This window comes from Pogona vitticeps, chromosome 9, assembly GCF_051106095.1.
Source record: "Pogona vitticeps strain Pit_001003342236 chromosome 9, PviZW2.1, whole genome shotgun sequence".
NCBI classification, from domain to species: Eukaryota; Metazoa; Chordata; class Lepidosauria; order Squamata; family Agamidae; genus Pogona; species Pogona vitticeps.
The window spans coordinates 27,476,212-27,496,772 of record NC_135791.1 but is presented as its reverse complement, the minus strand read 5'-3'; the positions used below and the strand labels follow the sequence as shown (position 1 = coordinate 27,496,772).

Below are 20,561 nucleotides of genomic sequence, written 5' to 3'. Positions count from 1 at the left end.
GAGTCCCTGCTGTAAGGGGGTCCGAGTCCCCAGAGACCCCGATTCCCTCGTTTGAGGCTGGTAGTGGTAAGTCAGGGACTGCTGCATTTTCTGCCGGTTGCTCCACGGAGTAACCTCTCCTCTCCTCTGCTTGCAGGTTTGCTCCATGTAACGGGGGGGGGGGGGGGTGATTTTGGAAGGGGCCTATAAATTGACGGCCAGCTTCGGGGTTACTGGGGAACATTAGCAGCTTCTGCCAGACTTGGAGGGTTTCAGGCCTCCTCCAAACACCTGCATGTTTGAAAAGCATCCTGAAATAAGGTCTAAAATGTAAATAGCACCTGAAAAAATAGCTCTGGGGTTGCATGATTCACTATGTATGCCTCTAGATCCTGTTTTGGTTGTTAAAAGGCTGTTTTCTTAGAAATGGGAAGTAACCAGCTGGAAAATTTGGGGGTTTGCAAGGGGGTTCTGAGGGTTTTGAGGGCTGGGCTTCACCCACTCCTGCTGTAAACTTGTCTGCATCAGAACCGGACCTCACAGGACCCCCCTGTTCCTGGATGATGGCCAGCATGCAATTTGGAACTGAGACAGCAGGGTTCGAATCTCTCCCCTTTCTGTAACTCCTAGCACAGCATGCCCCTCGCTCTGTTTTCCCGTTATTGGTAAGATGTAGATAGCCAGGGCCTACCTTGTAGGGTCGATGCTACGGGATTCTTTGAGACAGGAGTTGGCAAAACAGCTCCTCTGATGTCCTTAGACTGCAACTCCCATCAGCCTCTGCCTGCATAACCAACAGTGGGGGATTGTGGACTTTGCAGTCCAACACTGGAGGTCCACATTTTGCCCAGCTGTAATTTAAACACATAATGTGGGCAATGGGGGGGGGGAAACCATGTCCTAGGCAAGCCCTTCCCCTTGGCAGTGGCCTTGGGCTCTCCAGGTGCTGTTGGAGTCCAGCGGCTCTGAAGCTCCAGCCAAGTGGTCCGAGAGGAAATGAATGACACCAGGAGGGTCCCAGGTCTCCCTGTTGTGCCTCAGCCCACCCGCTCGCAGAACTGTCTCAGAGAGAAGGGCATTTCTCCAGCCTTAGCAGCTAAGCACTCAGCTAATGACCTGGGGCGAGTGGAATTTGCCACCAAGGGACCAGGTGGGCCAGCTATTATAAGCTGGGAAATGGATGATATCTCATCTCTACTTCTGCTTTTGGTTGCTGCCATAAAAGACTTACACTGGTATGTTCGTACTAATGGGTGGGGTGAAATTTCTCAAGAGTTATTTCCTTTTGTGGGATTATCTTTAGAGTGACCCTTCTTGCCTCTCTGAAATCTGAGCTACTCTAGTCAAACTTTTCTTTGTATATTTGTTGCTAGTTTTACTCTTTTGCTACTACTGCTACTACTACTGCTACTTTTATTTTTTGCAACTGACCTGGCAAACAGATACAAATCAAGACACGCATAAAATGTGTGTTTCCAGAAGATGAGACAATAATTTTGCAAATATCTGTTTGCAAAACAAATCCAGTATGACAACAGTAAGGCAGCTGGGAGGGGAGAGAAGCATTTTGAAGAGTGTGTTACTAAGAGCATCAAGCAAATAACAGTTTTCTATAAATACACCAAAAGCTAGAAATCAGCTGGGAGGGTGGGTGAATTGCTGGATGACGAAGATGAGAGAGGATGGATAAAAGAAGACAGTGAGACATCAGAGAAGCTGAATGAGTTCTTTGCCTTGGAGTTGGCTGTGCAAGGTTTGGAAAGATGCCTGAACCACTTGGGTTTGTTTCTGCCCCCCTCCCTCGTTTTTTGGGGTTTTGTCTTGTTTTTTGGAAAGGGGATGTGAAGGACTGAGGTTTCATAGCCGTTCCAAAAGCTTCCTGAAAATTACAGATTATTACATTGTTAAGTGCACACGTGAGTGATCTTAGTGAAGTCTACTTACCGTAGGTTTGACAATAAATCAAGGATTATCATGAGCAGTACACCAGTTGTGAGAAGCCCAGAAGTTACAGATTCTTTAGAACAAGTTCTGTCCCAAGTAAATTAGTGGGAAGCATTGGCAGAGTTAAAATCACATACGTTCCGGAAGCAAAACCTTGCTGAGGGAAAAATCTCCCCAGCTTCAGCGAAGGAAGGTTCAGCTTCCCTAACCTCCTGGAGCAAAGCATGCAGAAAGAGGTATGTAACTTTCTGGGACACGGCTAAGACGGGGTCAGGCGAATGGGGCCCCTCTGTGTCGAAACCACCCCATCCCACCGGCCCCTCGAGCCCATCCCTTGTTCAAGAGTTTAGGGTGCCTGAACTGGCCTGGCTCCTTCTCGGTGGGCAGGCGCGCCACTTAAGAGGAAGGACTTGCCTCTCAGCTCCCTTTTTTGGGGGGGGGGGCGTTCAAGATCCAGAGCCCCACTCAGCTCCTAAGCTCTCAGCCCAGAGAACTCGTCGGCTGGCCCCTGAGGCTGGGGCCGTGGCCACTTCCTGGGTGCCCGTGCAGTCTCGGGCCACTCCCCCCCCCCAGCATGGAGGCCTTGGGGTCTGCTTGGCCCAGCCGGGGTGTGTGTGAAAGCCTTCTTGCTGTCCACACTAGGCCTTTGCCCAGGCCACGAGGGGTCGGGTGGGATCGGGGCCAGCAGGTTGTGCTCTGACATTCTTTCCCATCCTTGCTTAGCGGTGAAGCTCAGTGGGTGACCGGCTGCCCTGTTCCAGCCTGAGACTCTCACAGGAGAGTTGGCGGGGGGGGGGAAGGGCCCATCGGGGGAGCCACGCGGGCCTCCTTGAGGTGCCTGAAGGAGAGGCAGGACATAAATCCGACGGCTAAAGAAATAATAAAGCAAGAAGCACCGCTGGGTCCATCCACTCGATGGGAGCTCTTGGCGTCCCCGCCCGGCACGGCCAGCTGCAATTTTCGTAGTGCGGAAAGGGAGCAACTTTTCCACACTCTGTCCTGTGGGCTGGCTGTTGCTGGTCTCATGCAGGTTTCCCTCCCAGGCCCTCCCCCTCCCGCCTTGCCCCCTCCCGCCTGGGCCCTGGCCCTCCTCCTCCTCTCCAGCACTGTCTCTAGCTAGCAAGAAGGCGCTGCTGCTGCTGCTGCTGCTCCCTGCGATGTTCCATTTTCTGTTTGCATAGAGATGTTGGTGGCAGCGGTGGGTTGGAGGAACCTTTCACATCCCGGGGGCTTCTCGCTCCTTCCCTCCTCACCCCATAGCTTTGCCTCCCTCCTCCCTCCTGGCTTCACAGGCACTCACATCATTTGATTCTGCTGTTAGGTTTCTTTTCCAAGTGGCACAATTCCCAGCTCTCAAGTCTCCAGAGTAGAGAGTTATATATAGATATTTCTAACAGCTCTTTTTTGGGTGGGTTTTTTTTTTGAAAGAGGGGTGAAAAGCACACTTTGCTACTCCCCCCATCACATATTATGTTTCCTTTTAAAAGAAATGTGCTTTTTCACTTGTGGGCTGGGGACATCTTAGTAATGCAGGAAACTGCCTTATGTGAAATAAAAGCACCTTTGGTCTGTGGAACTCAGTGGTCTCTCTCCTGACGGCTGGTGACGCTCTTGGATTTTGGGCTGAGGATAGGAGCTTTCCAGGCCTGCTGGGCCAGACTAGAACTTGTGGATATGGGGCATTCTCCATGCAAAGTTGTGTCATGACCCTTGTCCTCAGTGGTGTCATGGTAAAGAGGGAACTTTTGGGTCTTATCATGATGATTCCAGACCCCAGGAAGCAGAGTCTAAAACGCAGGCAGCCAGAGTAGACCCTGTCAACAAAGGAGCGGGTCTCTTGTGCAGTTAATGGCTCTTCATTGCCTTTTCTCTCAAAACATTTGCAGACTTTGCAGTGGTGCTGTATACTACTCTGAGGTAATCTGTTTCTCTTCCAGCTACTGTGAACAGTGCAGCTCAGGTCCAAAGGGATCAGGGAAGCCCGGGCAGGTGGCAGAGGATGTTGGTGTCTCTGCTACTCAGACGGGATTTTTTGGACAGGGTGTTAACCTGCCGGAGGGCTAGCTTGCCTGAGGAGTCAGGGAGGGAATCGGAGGAATGACAAGCTGGTTGTGCAGAGAGAGCGGAGGCATCCAGGGGTCACGGAGGTCAAGCAGGCCAAAGCTCCTGGTTGGGATGGAAGAGCTGTGGCCGGGCAGGAGCTGTGCAGGATCACAGGGTTCTGCTGCTTCCTCAAAACAAAGAGGGGCCTGATTCTGTCAGTTTTCTGACTCTGGTGTTTCGATGTGACATGATGTGTGCTTGTGTGGCATTTCTCTGCAGCTTCTTTAAAAGCCAAAGGGCGAGCGAGGAGGCTCCCGGGAGCAATGCACCTCTTTTGATCTTGAGGAGGCCTTAGGAGGGGGAGAGCAGCCCCGCACGATGCAGAGCGCCGCTTGGAGGAACCCAAGGAGGGGGGGTGTCCCTCTGCCATGGGGGCCCCCTCCCCGCTTTCTCCCATGAGCACTCTGGGTGCCAGGCCTGTGTTTTGTTGGCTGGTTTTTTTTATGGCCAAGCGGTTCAGGCAACATGGAGGTCCTTTTCCCTGCCATGAGCTGGTGGGCCTGATGCCAGGATATCGGAGCCTTATCCAGAGGAATCGCCTGCCTCTGGCTTTGGTTTTTGAGCAGCATCATGGCCACCAGATGGTGGGGATGTAGGTAGAGATGCATCCCTTAAGATGGGCTGGAGAGGAAGGCGGGGTGAGGATGAATGCCATCCCCACATCCCTTTCCAGCTGGCTTTGCTTCCTTTCCCTCCTTCCTTTCTCTTCCCTTCTCTCCCTCCTTTAGCCGGGAGGGATCTTTGCCTCTTCCCTGCAGTCCATCTCTTCCAGGCCTCCCCCCCCCCATTCCTTTGCATTGTGATGTGTTGGCCCCTAGAGCGCCAATAAACACAACAGGGCCTGGGAGGGCGAGCGGAGGTGTTGTGGGCTGGAGGTGTCAAGAAGCAGAAGGAAGCTTGCCCACCTCCACCTGGCTGCCCAAGCCCTTGGAGCAGGCACGGCAGTCCCTTCTTGGTTAGAGAGAGAGAGAGAGAGAGAGAAGGAGGCGCATCTTTCTTGCTTGTTTCAAATGCGTGCCATCCCAACCCCACCTCCGCTTTGCCCCATTTCTGCCCTTTTTGCCCTTTGATACCTATTGAGTATTTATAGCTCTCGCCCGCCTGCTTTCCCTCTGCTGCCCGCCCTTGGATTTGGAGTTCTTCAAAGCAGTCATTCATTCTTCTGCTCTTCTGTATCCATTTTTGGACAATTTATTTAGTAAAAAGTTAGCATGGAAATATGTGCTTCCTTCTTGCATGGGTTGCATCCATTTTCTGTGTTTCATGTATTAATTAATGCAGGCAGCAGGACAAAAGTGCCAAGGCGGCATTAATTTTAATTGGGAGTATACAAAAAATGCTACAGCATGGGAAAGTAACCTTTCTGGACTGATTCCCACCCCCCATTGCCCCCAAGCCAGGAGGTGGTATGAGGGTTTCTGTTGAACTTATCAGGTCTTTGATTGTAGAGTTGGGGGGGGGTTGCTAGGAAATAACCCTTGCTTGGACTACAGCAGGGAGGGGATTTGGGGAGCTGGAGTCCCAAAGAGTAATACCTTGAACCTGCTCTAAGTCTCTTGACTGGCTGCAGTCCAAATGGGTCTGGAAGCACCCTTGGGGTGGGGGTGAGGGTGGGGGTGGGATTCCTTAGCCATGGGCTCCTTCCCAGGACCATCGCCCCAAATCTGCCCATGCAGAGAGGCAGGCCAGAGCCAAGATAAGTTGCCTTTTTTCCACAACCACTCCTAGTCCTTCTGCCAGTTGGGGATTTGGGGAGTTGTATTCCCACCTCTGAAGGTCCTAGAGGTCTAGCCACACACAGGAGCACCAGGAGGTCCCTTTGGGCTCTGCATGCTGCTTCTGGCCACGTGGAAGAGATGTGGCCGGTCAAAACATAAAGGCGGTGGGGCGTGGACAAGATTTGCAAAATCTGTAGGCAGCCACGGATGTGAGAGAATATGCTTTACTGGAGTACAGCCCTCAGAAAGGGCCGTGCAGTCTAGGGAATTGTGGCATTTGTCATCCAAAAAAGCTCTTCTCATCCTCCTGGATGCATGGAAAAGGCCAGAGAACTGAGTGATCCAGCAGCTCACAACTTTCTGGTGTGCAAATGAGCCCAGAAGGGGAGACTGGGCTCGGTTCCTGCCGAAAGAGCCTCAAGGAGGATGGGGGAGTTCATGCGCTGAAGGCTCTGCTTCTCCCTTCAGCACCTCTGGCATCGCCTGCTGCTGCTCCTGCTGCCTGACACTGCTATGAAGTCCCTCCCCAGGGAGGCTCTTTCTTGGCTGGGTCTCAGGGTGTGGAGAAGCCTGGGGGTGGGGAGGGCAGCAGAGCCAGAGAGAGCGAGAGAGCAGAGGGATGTCAGGGAGCAGGAGGCGACAGGAATGAGGCGGAGCAAGAGTGGGTGGCCCAGATCCGAGAGAAGCAAGACGGATCTCACATCAGAAGGAGGAGAGGAGCCAGGAAGGGGAACTCCCTCTGAGCTGGTGATGACCGTGCCCGTCAAGATGGGACTGGGTGGAAGGCTTGGGCCAAAGCTGTACCCTGGCTGTCAGACGCCTTGGTGGGGGTTCCCACCCACCAACCTGAGGCTCAGGGCTTCCCAAAATGGCGATCCCCTGAAAGGCCAGAGGGTGGAGAAGGTCCCTGAGAGCTGTGGAGCCTCTTCGCTCTGACATCTCCAAGACCTGCTCTTCGGAGGGGCATAAAAATCTCTCAGGTCGTTTTTGCTTGCCCCAAATCTCACTGGAGTTTCTTTCCATCTTTATTCTGTGTTAGGTTGTGAGACTTTGGTGTTTTTTTTTTTTCCCCTTTCCTTCCTGGGTTGAACTATGTGGACCTCGTTCTGCCTTTTTTCTAATTACCTTCATGGTTATTTTGCCCTGTTTCCAACTTCCCACTTTGACTACAGCTTGCGTGTAGGCCCATTGTTTCCACAGTGGACATGATCAGCACTGGTGCTTTAGACTGGGCATGTGGTTTCGCGCCTCCCCCCGCCCCCGTCCTTGTCCGAAACGCCCCCCTGAGCCTTGCAAGAGGGTCCTCCTCCTCCTCCTCCTCCTCCTCCTCCTGTACTCTCATGGAAGCTCTAGAGTAGGAATAGAAGCTGGGGAGGAGAGGGACAGCTGAGCTGGGGCATTTGGGAGCCCTGAAGTTCTACATGAAGTTGCTGATGAAAAGAATATTGGCAGAAGTCATTATTAATAATAACAGTTTGGAAACACAAGTTTTCTCAAAGCAGATTTTTTTTTCAGAATTTGCAAACTTTTTGACTCCTGTTACTCAGTGTGACTTTTATAAGGGCAGGAGTTTTAATGCTTTGAGGGCACCTTGTGGCCTTCCAGAGGTTATTAAACCACATCTCCCACCAGCCTTAACCAGCACAGACCATGGTGACAACCGGAAGGTCGCTCTCTGGTCACTTCTGTCTTGACATTTTGAAACTATCCCTGGAGCAGGAAGCACACAGGTCTCCCTCTGGCCAGTAGAGGCGCTTCCTTGTTTCTGTGCAACTGGGTCCAGAAATTTGCTGGTTTATTTATTTATTCAATTTGTATCCCGCTCCCTTTAGTGTCGGGGTGAGTTACAACACAGATAATAGAAAACAAAAATAAAAATAGAAACATTAAAACCAACAACCATAACCCTAAAAAAAAAACAACAACAGATGACACAGACTAGTCACATGAACCCAGAGTGAATGGAGGAAAAGAGGGGGAGGAGGAAGAAGAGGAGGGGGAAGAAGAAGAAGGAGGAGGAAAAAAATAGGGGGGGGGGAAGGTGGTCAGCTGGGGTTGGTGTGGAAAGCCTCCCTGAAAAGCAGCATCTCTAATGGCTTCCTAAAAGTCCACAGGGAGGGGGCTAGGTGAAACCCCTCTGGAAACAGGTGCCATAAAGTGGGGGCCGCCGCAAAGAAGGCCCTGCCTCTTGTAGGGGATTTATGGGCCTCCCTCGGGGCGGCCACCTGCCTCGCCTGGGACGATCTTGTGGGTCGGGCAGATGACATTAAGGATAGACGCTCCATCCGTAATATGTTCCGTCCCCAAAGCAATCCGATGAGGGCGGCCGTTTACTACACTGCCACACTGCCACACTGCATCTAAGCCAGCTTGGGGGGGGGGCGGTGGGAGGATATACGGAGCGGCTTCCATGGTGCAGCAGGAATCGGGTCCACCACCACCACCACCACCAGACTGCCCCCCCCAAGGCTCCCGCCTTCCTTCTTTCCTCCATCCCTCCTCTGGCCCCAGCACCTGCTTTTATTTCCACCACCACCGCCCCCCCCCCATCACCACCTTCCCTGGCATTTTAAATGATTGCTTTAAGTGGATTACAGGATTAGCATCTGTGCTGCCAAGGAGAAGTGCTGACTCCTGCTTCCATCTTGTTAGGCCCCGATGAAAAATTAATTGCCCTACATGTGGCATTTGGGGGCTTCGGAATCTACAGGCCAGAGTGACAGCAGAGCCCGTGGGGTGGGCGGGCGGGGGGGTGGAGGGTCTGAGTCAACGCCCGCCCACCCCACCCCACCCCCCCGGCTCCTTGCTCTCTCTCAGGTCCCCATGGGAGGATGCAGGAGGGGGCAGGTCTGCAGAGGCCCCCCCCTCTCTCCCCTTGCTCCCCTGCCCTGGAGTGGGGAATGTGTCACACTGATCCGTGGCTCCGTGGTCCAGGGGCCACGACTGCTTTGCCATCTTTCTTCATATTTTGTCCACCTGTGGCTGCCTCTTCGCTTAAGGGCTGCCATTGTAAGGAGGAAGGAGGAAGATGGCAGGGGCACCAGGAACTGTGTTGGCCCCTCTTGTTGGCTCCCGCTCTGCTTCTTGTTTCATTTGCCTGTGGCACGGATCTGTTTCATCGCTCGGAATAGCCACTGCCCCTTCACTTAGCACTTCTGCCTGCTTCTCCCTTCCCTCTGGCTCTCTCCAGCCGTGCAGCATCTGCTCAGAGACGGCTTGCCTTCACCTGTCACATCTGCCGCCGATCTGCAGAGAATATGTATGAATTTCCGGATTTCTCATGTGCCCCTTGTTGGCAGCTTCACAAAACTGGAGGCTCCGTCTTTAGGATGGGGAGGGGAAGGGGAAGAGAAATCATTTCAGGAAAGGGTGCAGAGTGCACCCCAAGGAGGATCCCAAAATAGGTCAAGGGGCAGTTAGAGGGACTGGGAGGGAGGGTGTGTGTGTGTGTGTGTGTGTGTGTGTGTGTGTGTGTGTGTGTGTGAGAGAGAGAGAGAGAGAGAGAGAGAGAGAGGCTGCCAGATTCTCCGTCCTTGAACAGCACAATTAATCGGCCCTCCGAGACCTCCGCACTTCAGCGCTTTGGTGGCCAGATTGACACCCTGAATTGGCAGGTGACGGCCGCGAGCAATTTAACAGAGGCAGAAGAAAGAATATTCTGGGCTGGAGCTAAGACGGAGTTTTCCTCTTCAATGCCATCCCTTTTGAGATGGAGAGAGAGAGAAAAAGGTGACGGAATGGCTGATCCCCATAACTCTTATTATTCTGCCAAATCGAGCTGAATTCCAGCCCTGCTCAGACTCTCTCTTTCTCTTGCACAAAGCTATTTCGGATTTCAAGCTATTGTGTGTGGAGAAAAAGACTAGAACACGAAATCTTTCTCTCTTGCAGATGCCAAGAGGGGATAAAACACCTCTTTGATGTTCCTCTGGAGAAGTCTGGGATTGCTGCCCCCCCCCCCCAGTTTGCTGGAGTCCTTCCTCGCCTGCCCTCCGCTTCCTGTGCCGTCCGACTGATATGGGGGTGTGGGTCATGTGGGGGAACTTTCCACAGGTCTTTGTGTGCCACCAATGCCCCCCCCAGCCCTCAAACAACTGCACCCCCAGCCCCCCAAGCAGCTCCAATTTCATTTGTCCAGGCATGGGGAAGTGGCCCCTTTTGCTGGGCCCTGACCTCTTTTCTGAAGCGGTGATGAGCGGGTCCTGGGGGGGACCCACCCACCTCCTGGTGGCCCCCAGGAGTCCTGGCTCTCTGCCTCTCCTTGGCTGGCTGCAGGGAAAGTGGAGAGTGGATGGGCTTGGCTGCTAGGGACAGTTTGGTCAGGGAGGCTGGGAGTTGCATCCCAGCCCCTCTCAATGTCACTGATCTCTCACTTGGCTGGAACTCTGCACATGCTCTCTTGGGCTCTTCCCCACCCCTCTGCTGCCAGAAGAGCCTTGTGAATGCTGGCCTCCCCTTCTGTGCTGTTGGAAGACTCCGCACTCGTGGCCAGAAAGGGAAGCCAAGCTATGGCCTCCCAGCTCCTCCCTCCCGAGATGACAAAGAAGGCTTTTCCAACCACCATCCATGCATGCTGGGGATGATGGTATTAGTAGTAGCCCAACCCATCTGGAGGGTGTCCAGTTGCTGTGTTGACCTCTGGGATGGCTTCTTGCCTTGTCATCGGATGGGACTAGATGCGTCCAGGGACAGGACGGTGATCCCTTCCGACGTTGGTTGTCTCAGGTTTCTCATAGGCGCGCACACTCTGCTTTGCAAGGAAATGTCTTCAGCGGTGGGCTTGGGGCAGAACCGGGCCTTTGGAGGGCCATGGACAATGGAGGTGGACCACGTTGGGCTCGACTGGCCAGTATGTCGGCCCAGAAGAGCCACTCTGGCGAGCAAGACTTCTCACGGGGCCCAACGCATATGCTTTGGAAAAAACAAAGCCAGGTTGGCTTCCTCTTCCTTGCCTCCCTTTCTGTGCAAAACCTGCACTTTTAATCTTGGCGTTCAAAGGCTGATGGGTTTCCAGCAGGGCCCTTCAGAATGCCGGCTTCTGATCGGTTTCATTCCTTTCTTTCTTTAAGCAAAGTGGGAGGAGCATTCAGGAGAAATGCTGCTGAGTAGGGTTTATTCACTGGGGGAATTAGAGCTATCTGGAGGGGTCCACCGTTGCTGTGAACTGCAAACTGAGAACAAGGAATCAGAAGCAGAAAAGGGCCAGCATCCACAGTGGTTAACAACGGGGGTGGGAGGAATATGGCGTGTTTGCAAATAATGGGAGGGGGGAGTAGTAGGGAATGTGTAACATTGGGACTGAAACCCAGGAAAAAGTAAAGTCAGGGGATTCTGAGAGCTGTAGTCCAAGGAGTTATTTCCTCATGCTATGATTAGTCTGACTCATTTCATTTTCCTTCGCACCAGCGAAGGAAAGAGACTTTCGAGCTATCCTGGTTCCCAGCTGGCTGTCCCGCAGAGGCTGTAGGGTGCAATGGGCGCGCCCGCGGACACCACAGCCTCCCTCGCCTGCAGTCCTCCTTTCTCCCAGCAGGGATCCCCCTCGACAGTCTAGGGTCCACCTAGCGGCACTTTCCCATTATGTACAGCATTCTTTTTAAAACAAAATCTCTTGCTGCTTTTCGTTCCTTCCCCCTGTGGCTTCTGTTGTGGTTGCAGTTGTAGTCGTAGTCATAGTTGTTTGCTGTTGTCATTTTCCACCCATTTCTGCTCTGTACTTGCTATCACTCAGTCAACCACTGCTGGTAATACTGACCCACAATTAGAAGAGAGAGATCCCAAGAAGCACCTTTTCCCTCCATGCAAGGAGCAGGCGGCCAAGAGGATTCATGGTTGCTGGGAAAATGACCTTTTGCACTGTGTGTGTGTGTGTGTGTGTGTGTGTGTGTGTGTGTGTGTTTCTCCATTTTAAACACTTAAATGGAGTCCTTCTCCTCTTCTCCCTCCATCAGAGGCGGAGAGGGTTGGGGTGGGGCAGGGCACTGCGAGGCCACGTGGATTTTCCCCAGCAGAGGCGACGGGGGGTTGTTGCTCCAGCCCACGAACCCTTCTGCCAAACAGAAGCGGCTGGTCTGCAAAGGGCCCCACGGAGGCCCTCGGTTCATCCTGGCGTCTCTGCTGCCATTCAGGGGAGGGCGCTGGGGGTCTCCAGTGGAGCATCGGAAGGATCCGAGGATTCAGAGGGACAAACCCCCCCCCCACGACCCTTATACAGGTAGAAGTGGTTCTGAAGTGCAAGACCTGTGTTGTGGGTGACAGGCTCTGCCTTTCCGGCAGCCTAAGTGTGTGCGTGAGAACCAGCCTCTCTGCCGCCGCCACCTCCTCTCTCTCCTCCCCCCCCCCCGTTTCCGCCACACACACCATTCTTCCAGGCATGGTCAAAATAATGTCACACTTGACTGCATGGGATAAAAGCCCCATCAGGGCCTGTCATCCTTCTTTCCTCCAGGGGCAGATCTTCCAGGCCCCGTCATGCATGCTGACAGCTGCTCTCACCCCTCTGCCCCAGGAAGGGAGCCACTCCCGTTCCCGGACGGAGGAGGAGGAGGAGGAGGAGGAGGAGGAGGAGGAGGAGGAGGAGGAGGAGGGCCACGTGTGCCAGCTCCACAGCGATGGGCTCCCCAAAGAGAGAGAGGGAGTGGTGCGGTGCAGCTCCAGCCAGCTCGCCCCGTCCTTGGCCGCATACAGCTGGTCGTGGTGGTGGTGGTGGGGAACAGCCATGAGATGAGCGGCTGGCCGCCTTTTGCCGCATCCCTTGGTTGGGCTCCCTGGAGAACTGAGTCAGCAGCAGCCGCCAGCCACCCGCCTCTGCCAGGCTCCATCTGGAGCAAGCAAACTGGGGTGACCACCTGAAGGTCAGCGGATGCGCGCAGGGGGGGCAGAATTTGCGCGCCAGAGCACTGGGGAGGGAAGGCATTGTGTTTGTGCCCATGTGTCAGTCTCTTCTCTCTCTCTGTCTCTCACACACACACACACAGTTTACTCCCAACACCCACCAACACCCCTCGGCATGAACAAAGCACAATAAGATAGCGATGTTGTGTCTCACTCAAGACATTCAGCCACTTTGGGCACCTTTTTCGTGGAATAAAAATGAAGCCAACACATATGTAAACAAAGTCTCACAATGAGAGAATAGAACCTAGAACTTGGGGAAAGTTACTTTTTGGACTATGACTCTTGACATCCCACCCCTGTAATGTTCTCCTCAGCACCGTCTGGTCTAGCCTTTCTTTAAAACTCAAGAAATCCAAGATGCTGCTTGTCTGGGAGCTCCCAGACAGGCTAGTGATGTGGTTTTTTGGGTTGTGTGCTCTGTAGGCCTATGCCAACAGATCTAGGGCGGCCTAATGCTGTAGCGCTAGAGCGCTCTACCCTGTTGCACTATCAAGCGCGCTGCTGAAAATGACCTCGTTTGCACTTCTGGGAGCACTGGTATCATTGCACTTCTGGGAGCACTGGCCTGTAGCACGATTTTGTCTCACTTAATGAGAAACTGTGCTTCATAGGGAAGGGTGGGATTGGTGTCTGCATGGGGTTAGGAGAGGGGATCTGTGTGTGTGTGTGTGGGGGGGGAAGGGATCGCAAAGGCTGTTGTTGTTCCCATGCAACCTGAGCATTTCTCTCATGTGGGACCTTTTCCTGAGGTTCGTGTAGCTGCTGAACTCTTCTCCAGAGTTTGAAAGAGGAAAGCAAACACATGGATGATCCCCGGCTTTCTACCCAGGGTCTTTGCGAAGCCCCCCCCCGCCCTCATTGTACATGCAGTTATGTATTATTGAAGAAGACTCTGTTGTGTTGGTGCCTGGGAAGACGCCCAGTAGCTTTTCCTCTGCTGATTAAAAAGCCCTGCAGTGCAATGCCCTGTGTGGAAAGATCTCTTGGCAAACCGTCAAGTTCCTCCATATCTCTGGTTAAAAATGCACATGAGCTGCTCTGACAGATGATGGGGCAGCTCAGCAGGGTTTAGAGCATTTCGGCAGTAAAGTATTGCAGCTGAGGGCTGTTGACAGAGCTCCTGATTCAGAGGCTTGCTCTTGTTTGGTCAAGGTCTGGCTAACCAGTTCCTTTCTCTCTGTCTCCTCCCATCCGCAGGGCCTCCCTAGGTACAGTGCATGCCAGTACCATGGAAAAGTTTTTCCTGCCTCTTTTGATGCTTGGCACCATGGCGAAAGCTCAGCATTGTCCTGGCCGTTGCATCTGCCAGAACATTTCTCCAACCCTTACCATGCTGTGTGCCAAGACGGGCCTCCTCTTCGTGCCACCATCCATTGACCGCCGGACGGTGGAGCTGCGGCTGACGGACAACTTCATCACGGTCATCCGCCGGAAGGACTTCTCCAACATGACCAACCTGGTGCACCTCACCCTCTCCCGCAACACCATCAGCCAGATCATGCCCTTCGCCTTCTCTGACCTGCGTGCCTTACGGGCCTTGCACATGAACAGCAACCGCTTGGCTGTCCTGAAGAACGAGCACTTCCGAGGGCTGAGCAACCTTCGGCACCTCATCCTCGGGAACAACCAGATCAGCAGCATCGAACCTTCCTCCTTTGACGAGTTCCTCTCCACCGTGGAGGACCTGGACCTCTCCTACAACAACCTGGTGACACTGCCTTGGGAGGCTGTTGGCCAAATGGTGAGCCTCAACACTCTCACTCTCGACCACAATCTCATTGACCACATCGCCGAGGGCACTTTCTCCCAGCTCCAGAAGCTTGTGAGGTTGGACATGACTTCCAACCGGCTGCAGAAGCTGCCCCCGGACAGCCTCTTCTTGAGGGCTCAAGTGTTGGCCAATGCCCGTGGCACTCACCCTTCTACCTTGACCATCAGCTTTGGGGGCAACCCCTTGCACTGCAACTGTGAGCTTCTCTGGCTCCGGAGGCTCACCCGAGAGGACGACCTGGAGACCTGTGCCTCCCCAGAGCACCTAATGGACAAGTATTTCTGGTCGATCCCTGAGGAAGAGTTTATCTGCGAACCTCCCCTCATCACCCGCCAATACTCTAGCAAGTCCTTCATTATGGAAGGGCAAAGTGTGAGCCTCAAGTGTAAAGCAGTGGGTGACCCAGAGCCTTCCATCCACTGGATCGCACCCGACGGCAAGCTGATCCACAACACCACGCGGTTGACGGTCTACGACAATGGCACGCTGGATGTCCTCATCACAACTCTGAAGGACAACGGCATCTTCACCTGCATCGCCTCCAACGCTGCTGGAGAGGCCACCGCCCAGGTGGAAATCTGCATCGTCCCCCTCCCCTTGCTGGTGAACAACACTGGCCACATGAAAGAGCCTGACCCGGGCTCCTCGGACATCACCACCTCCATGAAGTCAGGCGCCAACGACACCAAGAACCACCTCGACAAGAGGATCGTCGCAGCCGACCTGACGTCCACCTCAGTGGTCATCCACTGGCCCTCCGAGCGCCACATCCCTGGCATCCGTATGTACCAGATCCAGTACAACAGCTCCCTGGATGACTCTTTGGTTTACAGGTGAATGAAACGGGTCGGAACTGTTCGGACAGTTTGCAGGCGTTGCTGCACAGCCCAGCCTTTCCAAGGGGAAAAGCTCTGAGCTTCAGCTGGGTTTCTCCGGATCCCACCTGCCTGTTTTGTGTCTGGTTCTGAGGTTTTCTTCTTCCATCCTGCATAGGGACTGGTTTGCAGTTTTTCTCCTAATGGAAACAATTATTCACACATTTTTCTTGACTGTACACCGTTTCCCCCGTTCACTGGCGGAATGATCTTTTTGTCCCACCCTGGGTGTCTATGAAGTTGTCCTTCTCCTGCTGACAGCTCAGCCTAAGTGGGCACCTCTCCCCCCCCCCCCCGCCCGCCACGCCATCTCCTCACTCCTCAGCACTGTGCTGAGCCCCTCGGGAGAAGAAGGCGCCTGCGGGGTGGAGATGGGCAGGCTTGGTGCCAGGAGGCCTCCAGGGCACACGAGCAGGACTCTAGGAGAGGCCATACCGGCCTCCCGCTGAGCTCAGAATCCCCAGGTTGCTCTGCCAGACGGGAGGAGGCAAAACCTGAAGCACAAACTACATTTCCCAGAATTCACCAGCTTTCAGGGCAGCTCTGCACACGGGTGATTCTGGGGTTTGTGGACCAAACCAGGAGTGGTAGCCCAGCCCCCCCTTTTTTCTAAGCTCATGACAAAGACCCTGGAGTCATAACATAGCCCCCCCCCTCAAAGCCCCATAGTGGTGGTGAGGCATCGCTCTGGGCACCTGTCTGAGAAGTCAGCTCGAACCGTGCCAGCTGGCAGCTTTGCCAGTCTCCTGAAGCAGGACCCAGCCTGCTGGCGGCCCTACCAGTTAGGGCCCCAGCAGGCTTCGCTGCCAAGCCCCCTTTGCTTGCAGCCTAGCAACCGGGACCTCCCCGTGGCTGCCCACACGGGAAGGGGCTTCATTGAGTTTGGTGGGAAATACTCCAAGGCGAATGTTGTCACTGGATGGCTGCCTCGTTCCCAAGGGCTTAACTGGCATATCATTGTCGCGTTAGCTTTCAAACGGCGTTGTGATCTTGTAGGTCATCGTCTGTATTCAGCAACTTACAAAACAAAACCAGTTTGGTGGTGATTATTAATTTATTCAACTCAGTTCTAAAGACCCTTCTCGCTTTTCAGCAGACAGTGGAATGGCATTGTAGAAAAGCTGGACAGAAATGAATCCATTTCAGGTGAAATGCCAGAAAACTTTTTGCCAGAAAACAGGTGTGAGGGAGGGAGGGAGGGAGGGAGGATAGGAGGTGCTGAGCTGGGAACAGAGGAAGGATCAGGCCCTTGGCAGCATGAAAGCCAGGGACATCAGCTCTAGTTCCTTGTGCAGCTGGATGGCTCCGTGGCCTCTTCCTCCCTTCAGGCTCCATCAGTTTGTCAGCAGGTGAGGCAGGAGGCCGCAGCAAGCGAGGGTGGCCGGACCGGCCCTAGGATCCACGAGGCAAAGCCGGCCTGCCGAGGGCTCCCTTCCCTTCTCCCCGACCCCTCCCTCAGCTGAGACAGGCCATCTCGGGGGTACCATCAAATCATCCCAGGAGTTAACCGATTATCTCTACCCACGATGGGCTACCTGTAAGGAACAGCTTCACCGCATGAACCCCTAAATCCCTGCACGGCCAGTCACCTGCGCTCTGGGTTCTGAAAAGACCCCCTCAGTTTCCAGCAGGCTCATCCAGGCCCCAAAGGGCACCACCGCCTCCTCGACCGCCTCGTCCTCCCAGGCAGGGAAGCGGAAGCTGCAGAGGACGGCCAACCTCCTTGCCTGCAGCAAGGGGCAAGAAGCGGGTGGGCTGGTGGCTTTTCCTGGTGCCATCCCCGAAAACCCTCCCCTCAGGGAGCATGGCCTTGTGTGGATGGCTCCTGCTCGGATGCCTCGCCATGGGTGGGGTTTTGCATCTCTTTCAACAGCCCCCCCACCTCTCCTGCGCTTTGCTCACCTGGTTCACTGCAGCGAGTTTTTGTGCAAATTGCAGAGACCTTGTTTGGGGGGAGGGGCGGAAGGAAGGAAGGAAGGAAGGAAGGAAGGAAGGAAGGAAGGAAGGAAGGAAGGAAGGAAGGAAGGAAGGAAGGAAGGAAGGAAGGAAGGAAGGAAGGAAGGAAGGAAGGAAGGAAGGAAGGAAGGAAGGAAGGAAGGAAGGAAGGAAGGAAGGAAAAAGAAGAAGCCCTTGTCTGGCTCCTGCCTGAAAGGCAAAGTCTCTCACAGGGCTGGGGAATTCCTGGCCAAGGTGTTCCAGCAAGTCCGGGGAGGCTCGCTGGCCACCCTCAATGCCGGCCAGCCCTTGTTCTGTTCCGGAGAGATCTTGCTCAGGCAGCCCCCAGTTGCAGTTTTAGCTTGTTGGAAAGCCCATCCTGAAACGTGTTCTCTTTTTTTGGGCTGCTCCCCCCCCCAGAACTGTAGCCTCTAAACAAAGGCACACTGGAATTGAACCTGTGTGTGGATTGTTCTGAACGTGGGAGAGGAAGGCCTGGGGGAGGGCTCTCTCTCTCTCTCTCTCTCTCTCTCGGGCTCTCTCTCTTTCTCTCTGTGTGTCTGTGTCTGTTTCTGTGTGTGTCTCTGTGTGTGTGAGTGTGAGTGTGTGTGTGTGTGAGAGACGGTGCTTGTATGCCTCCTCTTCCTCCTCCTGAATAAGCCATTTCTTCACCTTCTTGTGTCTCTTCCCCCTTAGGATGATTCCTTCCTCCAGCAAGACCTTCTTGGTCAACGACTTGGCCGCCGGCCGGGATTACGACCTCTGCGTGTTGGCCGTTTACGACGATGGGGTGACGTCCCTCACGGCCACGCGCGTGGTGGGTTGTGTGCAGTTCACCACCGAGGGGGAGGCGGCCCAGTGCCACTCGCTCCACACCCAGTTCCTGGGGGGCACCATGATCATCATCATTGGGGGCATCATCGTGGCCTCCGTCCTGGTCTTCATCATCATCCTCATGATCCGCTACAAGGTCTACAGCGGCCAAGACGAGCACAAGAAAGCCAAAGTCAGCAACGTCCACTCGCAGACCAACGGGAGCCAACCGGCGGCCACCAGCGCGGCGCCCCTCTCGTCCTCCAAGGCCGGGGAGGACAAGTATGAGACGCTGCAAGAGGCGGCCCCCAAGGAGGCCCTGCTGGGCGGAGGAGGGGCCAAGGGCGACATCCCCAACGGGCAGGACGCCGCCTTGACGGAAGTGGGGAAGAGCTTGGCCCGGAGGGCCTCGGACCTCCGCACGGTGGCCCTCCTGACCTCCGACGAAGGGAAGGCGGACGGCGCTGCCACCCTGGCGGCGGCCTCCTCCTCGGTCTCCTTGTCCCTCCTCAAGGACCCTGGGGCGGGGCCGCCGCTCCGGGCCAAGCTGGGGGGCAGCCGGTCCGGGGTCTTCCCCCGCGAGCTCTCCAGGACTCACCACCACCGCCACTCCTTCGACGGGGATTACTCCCTCTTCCAGAGTCACAGCTACCCCCGCCGGGCACGGACAAAAAGGCACCTCTCCACCTCCCAGTTGAACTCGGAAGAGGGCGCCTTGACTTCCCGGCGGGTCACCTTCAGCAGCACGGAGTGGATGCTGGAAAGCACCGTCTGAGCGGGGAGGGGGGGGGGAGGGGAGGGGAGGGGAGGGGAGGGGGGCAAGGGACTGCCGGACGCACAACTTATTCGGGCAGCTGGGTTGGGGGGGAGAAGGAAAGAATGGGGTGGGGGAACAGGCTGAAATGACCCAGAGGCCGGGGGGGGGGGAGGAGAGAAAGAAGGGAACGGATCCGGCGCCGTTCCCCCCCCCCCAGCCTCTTCCCCAAACAACCGCTTGTTTCCAGAGCTTTTCTGCAGCGGTGCCTTAGCCAAGCCACAAAAGAGGGGAGGCGAAAGAAGGAAGGGTTTTGTCGAGAGGGGAAAGCAAGGCGGGTCTCCCGGGAAGGAGGAAAGCGGGACCGTGGCGAAGGGGTGGGTGTGTGCAGCGCCCCGCCGAGGATGGCACTGCTCTTGGGGCCGGTTGGGTTGGGAGAGCCGGGTGGCCCCGGAGAGACACATATGCACAGATGACACGAAATTAAACAAAGATCCCCCTTTTTTTCTCTTTATGCATTAAAAACTGTTCCAATAAAAAAAAATGAGGCGGCGGAGGCGAGTGCAAACTTGTTTCAGGAGAGAAGCAAGCGAAAACACCAGGTGGAATTGCGGGGAGGGGGGGGCGCTTCAAGGGAGGGAGGGTCCCCTTCCAAACCCCTCCCCCATCCACCCACCCACCCACTCCCAGACCCAATGAGACTCTTTGGTTCCTATATTTATTGTATCTGGCTGGTCTAGATAAAAAATAACTGTGTTTGGTGTGTTAATTATCGGAAACTTCATCTGGACTCATGGACCCCTTTCCCTCCGTCTCCCCGTGTGGTGCCCCCCCTTCGCCTTTTCTCCCCAAATCACCCTTCATCCGCAAGTCTCTGGCTCTTCCTCTCTGCTGCCCCCCTCCCCATCCGTTCGTTCCCTTGGCTTCTTCAGGAACGCCTCCAGACGCCCCCCCCTTCCTCTCCGGTCCTCCATCCCCCCCCAGCATCCAGAGGTGTCTCAAAGGACCCTCCCTGACCACCGACCTCCTTTACTCTTCCCGACCTCCAACTCTTTCAGACCCCCCCTTCCAACCCCCCCCCCAACAACCTCCTAGTCATGTCCTGTCTGGATCAACCAGTCTCTGCCCCAGCTGTTTTCCCAAATTAAAAAAAAATCAGCGACCTCCCCACCCCCACCCCGATGTTGAGTGTTGAACACAAGTTTTTACATTAAAAACCTGTGCCTGCCGCGCCCTCCCATTGCTCAGACCTCTCCCGCCATGGTCCATTGCCCCCCCCCGCCTTCCCCAGTGCCTCCCCCCCCCCGCCCCTCTTCCTCCATAACACGGTGCGGCTGCTTTCTGGAGGTGATTAAATCTTTTGTGTGTGACAACCGCGGCCCCGTCTGGCTTATCTTTCTTTTCCTGAATGGGGGGGGGGGGAGAGCCATGGATGGAGCCGGATGACGGGGGAGGCAGGGAAGGGGTGTGTGTGAGAGAGAACAGCGGGGAGTCGTTTTTAGGTCTGGGAAGTGCTTCCCCAGGGAGCGAGCGCTTGGCTTTAATGCCAATATCATCCATTGGGTTTACTCTCCTTCTGCAGTCGGGACACCTCCAATGGCCCGAGGCAGCCACTCATGGGAAACGGGGGGGGGGGGGAAGGAACCCGCCTCCCGCCGAGGTTGAACGCCACCCAACCGATGGTTATGAATGAAGGTTGTGAAGTAATCATCTGCCTTTTAGCTGATGTGCTGATTAAAATCAATTGGTATCTTATAAGGGCTTCAGTATCG

At 54.8% G+C, this 20,561-nt stretch overlaps 1 protein-coding gene across 3 annotated transcripts in view; it reads left to right on the top strand.

Annotated features, from left to right (window-relative positions):
• Window positions 1-18,841, top strand: part of LRFN1 (leucine rich repeat and fibronectin type III domain containing 1) — a 56,249-nt gene extending 37,408 nt beyond the window's left edge. For all 3 annotated transcript variants that reach the window (XM_072979603.2, XM_072979605.2, XM_072979604.2), the window contains exons 2-3: window positions 13,839-15,245; window positions 17,919-18,841. In XM_072979603.2, the coding sequence (XP_072835704.2) occupies window positions 13,870-15,245; window positions 17,919-18,810 (2,268 nt within the window). In that variant the 5' untranslated portion in view covers window positions 13,839-13,869 and the 3' untranslated portion in view covers window positions 18,811-18,841. The remainder of the gene's footprint in view (window positions 1-13,838; window positions 15,246-17,918) is intronic.
• Window positions 18,842-20,561: the final 1,720 nt, after the last annotated feature.